This window comes from Geospiza fortis, unplaced genomic scaffold (genome assembly GCF_000277835.1).
Source record: "Geospiza fortis unplaced genomic scaffold, GeoFor_1.0 scaffold112, whole genome shotgun sequence".
Lineage (NCBI taxonomy): Eukaryota > Metazoa > Chordata > Aves > Passeriformes > Thraupidae > Geospiza > Geospiza fortis.
In genome coordinates this window covers 17,827,835-17,839,682 of record NW_005054298.1, presented here as the reverse complement: position 1 = coordinate 17,839,682, position 11,848 = coordinate 17,827,835, and the positions used below count along the sequence as shown (strand labels likewise).

At 36.6% G+C, this 11,848-nt stretch overlaps 2 protein-coding genes and 1 long non-coding RNA gene across 5 annotated transcripts in view; 2 read left to right on the top strand and 1 right to left on the bottom strand.

The window, feature by feature from the left end:
• Positions 1-3,775, top strand: part of METTL5 (methyltransferase like 5) — a 4,523-nt gene extending 748 nt beyond the window's left edge. For both annotated transcript variants that reach the window (XM_005415845.2, XM_031055860.1), the window contains 6 exons: positions 507-621; positions 1,052-1,233; positions 1,607-1,689; positions 1,974-2,025; positions 2,687-2,736; positions 3,659-3,775. In XM_005415845.2, the coding sequence (XP_005415902.1) occupies positions 507-621; positions 1,052-1,233; positions 1,607-1,689; positions 1,974-2,025; positions 2,687-2,736; positions 3,659-3,712 (536 nt within the window). In that variant the 3' untranslated portion in view covers positions 3,713-3,775. The remainder of the gene's footprint in view (positions 1-506; positions 622-1,051; positions 1,234-1,606; positions 1,690-1,973; positions 2,026-2,686; positions 2,737-3,658) is intronic.
• The window catches only part of SSB (small RNA binding exonuclease protection factor La), a 21,769-nt gene continuing 13,346 nt past the window's right edge, over positions 3,426-11,848 (bottom strand). The window contains exons 1-12 of one of the 2 annotated variants that reach the window (XM_005415847.2): positions 11,398-11,441; positions 9,017-9,091; positions 7,375-7,478; positions 7,033-7,207; positions 6,775-6,882; positions 6,584-6,684; positions 6,319-6,390; positions 6,193-6,235; positions 5,447-5,587; positions 4,903-5,083; positions 4,596-4,727; positions 3,426-3,881 (exon numbers count right to left, since the gene is read on the bottom strand). In XM_005415847.2, coding sequence (XP_005415904.1) covers positions 3,784-3,881; positions 4,596-4,727; positions 4,903-5,083; positions 5,447-5,587; positions 6,193-6,235; positions 6,319-6,390; positions 6,584-6,684; positions 6,775-6,882; positions 7,033-7,207; positions 7,375-7,478; positions 9,017-9,082 — 1,221 coding nt within the window. In that variant the 5' untranslated portion in view covers positions 9,083-9,091; positions 11,398-11,441 and the 3' untranslated portion in view covers positions 3,426-3,783. Of the gene's footprint in view, positions 3,882-4,595; positions 4,728-4,902; positions 5,084-5,446; positions 5,588-6,192; positions 6,236-6,318; positions 6,391-6,583; positions 6,685-6,774; positions 6,883-7,032; positions 7,208-7,374; positions 7,479-9,016; positions 9,092-11,397; positions 11,442-11,848 lie in introns of those variants that run through there. The other variant, XM_031055835.1, reaches the window with a different exon arrangement.
• LOC115947749 lies at positions 3,818-9,529 on the top strand. The gene is made up of 3 exons (XR_004081601.1): positions 3,818-3,962; positions 8,083-8,164; positions 9,398-9,529. It is a non-coding gene; the product is annotated as an uncharacterized LOC115947749 (long non-coding RNA).

Sequence of the window (11,848 nt, the reverse complement as noted above, 5' to 3'; positions counted from 1 at the left end):
GTAATGTCTCTCTTCGTTTGAAAAATGCAACCTAAGACAATGTCCAATCCAAAAATCAAATTAATTAATCTAATAGGAAATGTTGTGATAGAAGCAATCTTAATCTGTAACTGTAGAAGCTGAAATGGAGCTATGTCATAACCCACAAAACCAGTAAAAGTATATATACAGATGCTCATCTATACCCTTAATTATGTTCTTTTCCATATTTTATATCCTTCTATTGTTTTTCCCCAAAAAAGTTTAGAGGCATACTTTTTCCACAAGCAATACTCAGAGCTCTATCTCTCCACCAAAAATTCACAGTTTGTAACTTGTCAAAATGTTTTTGACTCTTCACATATAAATGAAAAAGAGAATTACAGGCAGTGAGAACTTCAGTTTAACTAAAGGGGTTTTCTAATGCAAAATTAAGAGTTTTCTGAAGGCAGAAACAGCTTTTCTTGATTAATCACATACATATTTGGTATCATTGACCTGTTTTGTTTGTGTTTTCTTTTCCCCAGCATGTATGCTTTATACAATTCACAATACTTTTGATGATATTGAAAACAAAACAATTGCAGATTTAGGATGTGGTTGTGGCATGCTCAGCATTGGAAGTGCAATGTTAGGAGCAGGGTAAGTATTTGATATTTCTGGTTATATTTCTTTCTGGCATAGAAAAGTAGAAAGTAAGATTAAAACATAGCACTGCTGAACTAAAACATTTCAGGTTTATAATCTGGTGCATAGTCAGGCTAATATTTACCAAGGTTTGACTATCAATAGGCATTCATACTGTGAAAGTGATGGACAGCTGTCATTAATTTGGAAATCATTTGCTCTCCCCATAAGCATTAAATGAACACATGAAACTTCCTTAACAAAATTTAGATTTATACCTGAGAAGGGACAAGAGAAGTACTTGCATTTTTATCAGCACTGAATGTATTATGTATGCTCGTTACATTTCCTAGATAAAACAAGTTGTGAACACAGATCCCTTCCTGTAGAATTTAAACACCATTTCAGTTTGTAGTAGACTAATATGTGCCACTTTTCTTAATAGATTCTGTGTGGGCCTTGACATAGATGCAGATGCACTGGAAATATTTAATAGCAATATTGAAGACTTTGAGCTCACGAATATCAACATGGTTCAGTGTGACATCTGTTCTTTATCTGACAGCATGTCAGATACTTTTGACACAGTTATTATGAACCCTCCGTTTGGTACCAAGCATAACAAAGGTTGGTAGTTGTGAAGCTCAGTTAGAAATTATCACAAACAAAACTCAAGGGAAATGCTTTCAGTGAGACATCTCCCTTGTTTATTAGTTAAATATTCAAATTTCTTAATGTTTTGTGTATCTGGAATCAGCTTCCTAAGATTAGCAACTTCAGCATTGCAACTAACAATGACTGGGGTTTGAAATAAACAATACTAGATATTTCATATCCCTATCATTTTTATTTTATTAAAAGCAATTGAGTATGTTTTAGAAAGATTTTCTGTACCTTAATGTATTCAGTGCTGTTTTTCAAGTAGCTATTATTCCAGAAAAAATTAAGCAGATCTTTGCACTTCTATTTAACAATTCTAATAATTTCATTATTCTTTTAGGAATTGATATGATTTTTCTGAAAACTGCTCTACAAATGGCAAAAACAGCTGTATATTCCCTTCACAAAACTTCAACACGACAGGTAAGTTCTTCATTTTAGTAGGGCAAGAACTAACCAGACAACAAAATATTTGGCTATATAGATATCTATAGCTTCACTGATTTGTCAACTACTTTATGGGGTATGTTTGGGATAAATACTAATTACATCAATAAACTGCACTCTCACATACATCAAAATAATTATGTGATCTAATGCTTTGGCTTGAAAATCAAAACCACAGGAGACTTATTAAGTACAGAGGCGTAGATGTTTATAAAACAGATAATTTTAAAAGCTAATTTTTACACTATCTACTATTGTAGCACATTCAAAAGAAAGCAGCAGAGTGGGAAGTGAAGATGGAAGTCTTAGCAGGTAATATTTATTTAACAGAAAAAAACCCTAAAACCTTTTGGTTTTGTACATTATCTCTAACACTACCAGCCAGTCATAACAGCCCAAGATAAATATAAGTGTGATTTAACACAGAAATTACACAGGTCTTGCTCTTTTTAGCAGACTTTTTAAAATTATTTTAAATTTTTTGCTACCTGGCTAGAATACAAATAGGCACTTAATAAAGCTCTGAGAAATACATATTCTGTGCAGAATCAGGTTTGTTCCTGGACTAGATTTTGTTTTCAAGCAGAAGTTACCTTTTCCTGCTTCAGAGTGCATGTTGCTGAAAAAGAAATTTGAAGCACAGGTCAGTTCTCACACACAAAAAAAATCATCCTGTCCTTAGCCACCTAAATATTTTTGCCAGTTAAGTATCTTCCAAGTTCTGCTAACCAGATGCTTTTTACAGTCATAGAACCTGAGATGTGAAGTTGCACAAGTGCTTGAAACACAACTGCCATCCACTAAACTGTCTCATACGGACAGCTTCAATGTTTAGTCATGATGTAGTGCAGAGATAAAACAGGTATGACAAGCCACAACAGATGCAGACATTAGAAACAGAAGCACATGGCTGTAGGGCTTAAGTGACTGATTATCATCCTAGTCTGACATGTTTTCTTTATACTGTTCACAGAACTTAGGTTCGACTTACCAGCATCATACAAGTTCCACAAGAAGAAATCAGTAAGTATAAAACCTAACACAACTGAGAAAATGCTGAGGTAAATAAATTCTCCTTAATGAAATTTACATTTTAGGGCCATATGTACTGGATGAAGAATGGTCACAGCATTTAGTCACATCCTTGCTGTTACTCCATTTTGTAGCTGAACAGGGAAAAGCATCATGATAATGCCAGTCAAAGCTATACACAAAGATTAAAGCAGCACTGCAATTAGATGCGATAAAGCTAAGGGCAGCCTCCTTGACTCAACTCCTAATAGCTCTTAGCTCAATCCTCTCTGCAGCTCAGACTGGAGTGAATGCAGTGCTGAAGGCCACAGTAACAAGGATGTTACAGCAGCAGCATTATCTCAGAGCCTGCCTGGGGCCAGCAGGAGGAACTCATCCTCACTGGTAAAAGATACAGTCCAGACATTACAGTATGGCAGCCTAAGCCCACAGCAAGTTCCTTGCTACTAAATGCTGGCCTGGAAGCCATGTATCCCCATCCCTTACCATGAGGAAAGTAGAGAGGAGAGTGAGCGAGAGTTGGAACACTGTTGAGTATGCTGAGCAGCAAAGAACAGAAGCTTTAATCAGCTGCTGACTATGCTCTTGGTGACTTGAACTTAAAATTATTTAAGTCTGTCCTTATCTTTGCTACTTCACAGTTGAAACATAGTACTATATTAACCAGGCTTCAGTAGAAAGCAGTTTTAAGTTCTGAATTTATTGCCAGCTGCTATTAAACATAACCACAAGATTACAAAGTCCAAAACCTTTTACATTTGAATGAGATGCCAGAAAAATTGAGAAGATGTGACAGTATAAACAAAACTATAAATAGAAAAGTTTTCCAGGGTTTTATGTTAGCAGTAAGCATGCTTCTTAAAACAAAAAAAAAGCTGTAACCCAATAAAATGAAACTTTTCTCCAATTGTAGGTTGACATTGAAGTGGATTTCATTAGATTTTCTGCCAAAAAAGTCCTGAACTGAGGCATGTATTTAAAATCTATTGAAAATGGAACAATAAAACCACTAATTTTTAGAATTTTTTTATTTGACTATTACTGATTGCCATCTCCATTTTCTGTTTTCAGTTGTTTTGGTGCAGGTTCTTCCTTTTCTGTTTCCTCTAGTGGTCTCTTCTTGGGACTTGCTGGTTCTGCAAGATTGAATATGTAGTCATTTAGAGTAAAGGAAAGCTTTGCCTGAAATCTGAAAAAACCCAAACTCTTCCCACCATGTAAGTTTGAGTCCCAGTTATCTACAGCCACAGCTACACTAAAGAGTTTCCTTATTACTGTCACTAAAGCTTTTAGATGTTCTATAATGCCCCATTTGAAGAGTTTCACCCCTGTCTAACTCCACAGCAGGAGGGCAGGTAAACAAATGAAGGAATAGAATCCACCAGGAGTAGGGTTCACTGGGTTTTACTTAATCAGGTCTATATGTAATGAACAGGAGCATATAGCACCTGCTTTACTAAAACCCAGCTCTTCCTCTGCTCCAAGCTAAATACTGACAGGCTGAACTGTTAAATCTTCTCATATCCTTAAAGGAAAAAAAAAAGCGCCACTCAAGAGACTGAGTCTGTCCAGTTGTGTAATGCTACTGACAATCACCATGTTTCAATGCATGGTTGTTTTACACTACCATGCAGTATAGCCTTACCTATATACTACTATATAGATAATTAATATCTATATAGTAATTATCTTAATATGCTTTTTGGACAGTTGTGGAAGGAATCGAGCACAAGACTTTCGAGGCAGGCCAGAAATGCTACAAAGCACAGCCAAATGTGAAACACAAGTATGTGGAGCTACTTTCTCTGAAAGTATTAAATAAGCTGCATCAAGTGCACAGAATGACATACCTGTTTTAGCATCATTTTCACCATCTTCTTCATCATTCTCAAACTTTATTTTCTTGCCCTGAAACTGTATTTTTCCTTTTTGTGCACCCTGAGGTATCTTTCCCCCTCTTCCTTTTCCTTTAATTTTGCGCCCTGTAGAGACATAAGATCGGGAACTTTGTATCATTTGTCTCTTTTAACTGGCCAGCTACAGAGACTGCTTTACAGTTAAGGTCAGTCTGTAATATATATCGACTACTTAAGAGTGAATTTCATCCACCAATTTTAGGACATTATAAAGGCTTAAATTCATAAGAGGAGGGAGAACCTTTTGCTTTCTGTTTCAGCAATTCCTCATCTTCCAGGATTTTTTTCAGAGCTTCTTTCTCTGCATCTCCTTCTAGCACTTCCCATGAAACATCCTTGTTCCGGAGCTGCAAGTTTCCATTATGTGCTGCTTTGGCTTTTTCCAGAGCTTCTTTGGCAATATCCTTAAATAGGATAATTCCCTTTAAAAGAAGAGTGGCATTTGCATTTTAGTCTTACTGCAAAAACATTCAGCTAGAATGATGAACAATATATACTGTTGAGTGCCTCAGCAAATTCATTACTCTTGTATGATTGTAAAACATGACCAGACTGAAGCAAAGCCCTCAGACTGTGCTAATGAACATTCTTAGTTTTGACCTTATTAACTAACAAGGCTGGAACCTTTATCTGTTCTTCTGAAAGAAGGGGAAAATTTAATTCTCTAAATATTCTGCAATTTCACAAGACAATAACTTACTCAATAACATAAAAGAACAAACATTTAATCATCCATTTTCAAACTTCAATACCGAAATCTCAAGTCCTTGTCTAAGATTACTGACCTCCTTTGCACCTCTGACAAAGTGTATCCACTTGATTTCTCCGTGACCAGAAAATACTTCATGGAGGTCTTCTCTGCACGTTTGGTCATCTAGATCACCAGAAAACTTCAAAAGACATCCTGTCTTCTCTTCCAGAGACTTCTAAATTCAATTAAAAACCCCCACATTATCATTGAAGAGTCAAGTTTGAATATTCATATTCCCCCCTCAATCCTATTACACATACTAGTGATAAACAAGCAGCTGAAGTTACAGTAATTGAAGCATTTTTCCTACATAACCTAGTACTGCTGATGTCCAACTCTTGTACAGTGTGTGTCCCCTCCTTTTTCTTTGCTTACTGTGATACACTTATATGGAACTTAGGACTCTTTTCCCATATTAATTACACTCTTTCATTTCTACAGAACAGCTTTCTGAAGGCTGATAGGTTGAAAATTTATAAAATACTGATGAAATCCTTAATGGATCCTTTAAATACCATAGAACAACCATCATCTCAGTGGTGCATTCAGGAACACTCTTAACAGGCAAACATGTCTAATAATGTAAATTTAGAACATGAGCCTTTAAACAAAATGAGTCTATTGAAAATAGTATTAAAACACCATGACAAAGCACTCTTACTGTAAGTTACTTGGAAAAGCTGAAGTGACTTTCTAGAGAAAGTGCTCTATATTACAACATTTCAAACAGAATATTCCATGTTAGCTTTATAAAATGTAGGTGATTTAAGAAACCCATACCATTTCAGCATCTGCTGCTTGTTTCTGCTTTTCTTCTTTTTCCCTGCAAAAAAGTTAAATTAGTTATGAGTCAGTTCAAGCATGGTCAGGCAAGCAAGACACACGCTTTGGTTGGCAGTGACTCACTGTTTAGCTCTTGCTTTTGCTTCTACTTTGTTTTGTTTCCTTTCTTCATTCTTCTTTGTACAATACTCCTCCCTTCAACAGAATATAGGTTAATTTAAAATACTCTGTTATAATAGATGTGAAACAGTTGAAATTATTTTCCCAAGCTGAGATGCTAAGTCTCAGTCTCCAAAAGCCATGAAAAACTCACTTCTCAAGCCAAGCCTGGTTCTTGTTAAATCCACCCCGTCTACTGTTAGTTCATACATCAGTTACGTGGACTTACTTGAAAAGTACTATCAGCTCTGTGTCTTTGTACTTTTGATTTGGTATCTCTGTGAACTTCTTAGCAGATTCAACACTATCAAAAACTGCAAATATTGAGCCCTGTTAAATGATAAGAGATATTGTTAGAGTAACTGAACAGAATGTTGTCCAGGAGGGATCCCTGCCCCAGGGCTAAATGCTCATCATTACCTTAAATGTTCTCTGCAATGTTCTCCTCATTTGAATATTTTCAACTGGACCTTTGTCCTCAAGCCATTCTTTGATATCATCAAGTGTAGCATCTAGTGGAAAGCCTTTCTGCAAGATAGTAATGAGCTTCAATTATATGCCACAAAGTGATTCTTAAAAATTATAACCTCTATAGTACAAGTTAATTCAAGCTTTATCTCAGATGGTTATCAGTTAAAGTCATGCAGGACAGCACAAAGTAAAGAAAAATTTACTTACAACGTATACAGATCTGTTTTTAATTGCGGCCTTATACTGGTCATTTAATTCAGGAAGGGGTTTATTTGGAGATCTTCTGATTTTAGTTTTGTCTTCATTTATTTCCATTAAACCGGTCTTGGATTTTCTCAGTGCTTCTACAATAACACCAAAATCTTTTGAAAGGCGACTTAACCTATTGAGTAAGCAGACAGAGGTTATTACAAATACACAGGCAAAACTAAAGCCAGATGTTAAAAAAGAGATGGGAAAAGTAAATGCACATCAGGAACACTTGGCCCCAAATAGAGATAGGTAGCTGAAAGTTATTCTTTTATCCACATTAGTTGTACTTTGCTTTACCTGTTGAATTTGATCATTACTTCTAATGGTACCCAGCCATCATCTAGTTTGATCTGTTCCTTTAGAAACTTGTCTCTTGGTAGATTGTGATTGCCAAAATAGTACTGCAAAAAGGAAGGGGGAAGGGGAGGAAAGAGAGATACGTCTTTAAATTTTCAGTCTTAAAATCTCATTTTCATCTAACAGCTTACTGCAGTAGATTGAGACATACCAAAATTAATTAATTAATCTGAACAATTGGGAATTCTGAAATTATTACTTCCTGCTCTAATTTGATACTTTTTACAAAGTTAGCTGCAATGTGTAAGCTGTAAAAACAAAATCACCAGCAACCAACCCCAAAAAAACCCAAACAAACCAACTCCACACTGAAACAGTGCTTCATCCAATGCAATTCATTAGGCAAAGATAGATTGCAATTTTGTTTAGGAAAGGAGCAAAGCTTATTCTGTTAACATGATAAGCATTTATCACCCTGATCAAGCTTAGCAGCGTCAAACGTCAAATTTGTCACCAGCAGATCCAGGTTATATTCCTTATTTAAGAAATATGTATGCAAGAATATGGTATTTGCACACTGAAAAATCATACACACAGACTGGAATTTCTAGGTTTCATTCAAGAAAACACTGTAAGATAAAGAAATCATTATTTAATTTCTAATTTTAATTATTATGTTCTTATTTTGATCTTGTCTGGCATGGGAAGACAATTCACTTCAAGACAGACAAGTTAATCAGATTCTTTCCCTGCAGTCATCTAGCAAAGGTCAAATACTTGAAACCATAAGGTAAGCTGGAATATTTTCACCAATATCATGGTGCTTTGAAAAGTCAGTGCAAGTTTTACAACACTACCTCTTCCTCTAGTACATCTCTAACTCACGTTACCAAAAGTCTAGTTTTGTCAACTATTTATATATAATAAACAAACAAAAAAAATAAGAGGTTGAGCAATCTCCACATTTTGTTTGTTCGTTATATATAAATAATGGCTCCATACGGTAATGGGCATTCACGTACAGCTACGTTTTTGTCCTTCAGGAAAGTGGTTTTGTTCTACATGCCATTTAAAGCAATGGGCTTAGGTTTTTTGTTGTAGGGTAACCCTGCAAGCCTCTAGAGAGACAAAGAGTTAATCCGAAGTAGGCATAGAAGTTTAGTTGTAATTTGTAGCAATAAATTACAAAGCAGTAAATCATAATGGCAAGTTATGCAATGTGCTACTGTTTTGACCAGGAGAGATTCCTGAGGAGGAGGATTTTTTCCCGACAAAAATTGAGGCACACAGAATTAAAATGCACTCTCCTCCTATTTCAACATGTAGAATAACCCCAGCAAACACGGTAGTAAATTGTTTAATGATTCACTTGCTATAGCACCTAAAATGTAACAAATTAAACTTTTTCTGTTTTGAAATGGTATTCTTACAAGCAACTCTAGACAAGCATAGCTTCCAACTTAAACTCTAATTATGACTATCCTAAAGTATTAAATATCTGTTACAGACTTCTGACATTGTTTAAAAAGCTGAAGATTTGAGTCTAACTCCCAATAAAGTTAGCTTCCAGTTAGCCAAGCCCCTGCCAATGAATGCCCCCAAAACACCTCAGTCCAGATCCCAAACTATAAACTGAACTCACCTCAATTTGCTGACAGATTTTGCTTTCCAAGATAGACATATTTTCACCATTTCCATTTTCAGCCATTTTCACCAGCTGTTTTGAAGAGAATACAGAGCAAAAGCACTAAGTTTTGAATAGTATTTTCTACAGACTTACATTCATGTACCATTGCATTTCACTGCATTTCTAAATAAGGTAACAAGTTCATTAGCCATACATTTATGTCTGTGAGGCAACTATTAACATGACTGCAGAACTCCAAGCGGGAACTATGAAACAACTAGGGGAAAAAATCCCCCCACTTTGGTTGTTAGGGCAGCATTTGGCATTCAGCAGTCAAGATAAAATTTTGGAAATGCTGGCACTTCTCAGCCTTATTTGTTATTTATCTTTTTCTAGGCACAGATCCTCAGTTTAGCACAACAACCACAAAACTGAGAGCCAACAACATTTGTTTTTTAAGTCAAATCCAACCTCTCATCACTAGGCAAAACAATAAATAACAAAAATGTTCAATTCCTACATACGAATAATGAGAAAGTGCTTCTGAAGTTTCTGTCTGTTTAATCTTTGGAAAGTTCACAGAACTTACTGGAGGACGAAATGAAAATATCTGCATTTACTGACATCCTAAAGATGTCTTGTTCTCTCCTTTACTAATGTGTCTTCACTGCAGTTCTGCTTGAATAGTGAATCAAGTATCTTTATAACATAAGACATTTTAACTTGGAAGTAACTTTACTTAACTGGCAGCAAGTGTATAATCCCAGTACATCAGATGCAGTCACTAGGAAAGCAGCTACTGGCCAGAAAATTAACTGGGATCAGACATTTTCTATCTAGTTGCTTTTAAGATAAGGATGGAGTGCAAAGATTAATCCTTGAGAAAAAAATGTAGCTTTATGAAGCTGTCAGAAATTAGTCTGAATTCAGTTTTGAACTATGAAGCAGAGATTTCTTCTTTCTCCTTTTGAGTAGTGACACACTTTTTAAATCCAGCTGCAGAAGATAAAGAGGTCATGTTGGTCGTATCACCCCAGTTCATAGATCTGTGATCACAAAGGCTGCTGGCAAAGATGGTTTTGCACTCACATCTTGCACGGTTTATTGGCAGATTTGACCATACACCTTCTGCTACTTGCAGGGCAGTAACATCTTCCAGAGCATCTAGATGATTAGCAACACAGAAGCAGGGAAAACTCCCCCGAGGTGCCCTTGTTACAGGAAATTATGTTCTTCATCAGAATGCCTTGTTGGCAGCCTCATCTTCTTATTTTAGTAGTTTAATTCCCCAGTAACTGTTCAGCCTGCTGCAGTCTGCAGTATTGCTATTTCCTCCTCTCCTGATCTCAAAGCCACATCCAAGCCTTGGAACTTACTTGTAATTCTTCAGCACTTACAGCCTTGAAAGGTAAAAAGCGCTTTACAAAACCCAGGCCGGAGCACCCAAGCTGAGTGTTGCAATTATTTCAGAGATGTCCCACATGAGCCACCCTGACTATAGGAGACAAATGCTTCACCACCATTCAGGTGCTGGTACTGTCTTAGCACCCTCCTTGTGAGAGAAATCTGTGTTCTATTTTACATTACACTAAATCTGATCTAATTTAATGGCAACCTGCAGAACAGTCTCTGCCTGCTGTCCCAGTCTGTCTCAGCCCAGGTACCAAAATACTCAAAACCAAAAACTCAATTTCCACATAAGGCTCAGCTTCACTGTCAAGAAGAGAAAAAAACAAAGTCTACTTCCTTAGCAGTGTTTTCAAGGTTAATACCAAAAAGCATGATCCAACACAAGACTTAGGACAAGTCCTTTAGAATAAGTCTAACACATGGAAAAGTTTTTTAAAAAGCATCCTTTCAGCTGCAAGTAACAAACTTAGTAGTCTTAGTAAGGAAGACTAAGAAGGACTCAAACTTGCCATGCATGGAATTCAGTTCAGTGATTGAGCTCTAACCTATTTAGAACAAAAGCAGAAGCAGCCTTCTAATTTATGAGAAATTCTAACCTTTGCACATGCACATGCTCACTTCAGACTCTCTAGCTCAGTCATTTGGCACAAGACAACTTCCAGATCAATAGTTTTCAGCTGCTGTGCAGCAGTGAAGACTGATAAAAAGCTCCAATGAACAGCAATCACAGTCTGAACTGCATGCAAAATCCTACAAAAGATTTTAAGGGCTTTCTTAATAAACTATACTGACTTGTTCCTTCGATATGCCAAAAGTCTGTATCAGTACCACATGAAACATAGAAAACCCAGGTTAAAATAAAGCAAGTAGTCATTAGGTTTAAATTAGAAACAATTACAGTCAACCGCCGTAGCTAGAACAGTTAGATCCCACACTGTATTAGCTAGATCATCTCACAAGAACTGTCAAGTAGATTTTCCTCTTACCAGACATTTAGTTTCTAGCTCAAGACAAAGTTCAGTTGCGGGCTGATTATTCTACCATTACTGTAATGGAGTGAAAGGCTTTTTTTTAAAAAGAAGGCTTTCCCGATAAGGTAACATGGATCTGTTATTCATATTGTGCCTCCTTCAGGAACCCCTGCATAAGAGGTCTGAGCGTGTTTTTTATTTAAGGGTAAGGATTAATTACAGCCACACATTTTCACAGATGGTAACTTTTAACAGATTTTTTTTTTTAGTGCAATGTAAAAAAAATTCTTAGAATTCTTTAAGTGATTGACATGTCGTTCCCTGAACTGCGCCAGGAGAGCATCAGTTTGTTGTTGACACCTTTACATGCCTGCGGCAACACACAGCCGGACAGCCTCGGGCGCCGTGGCCCAGCCTCCCGCCCAGCGGACACCTCTGCCCGGCAGGAGCGGGAGCGCTGCCCTCA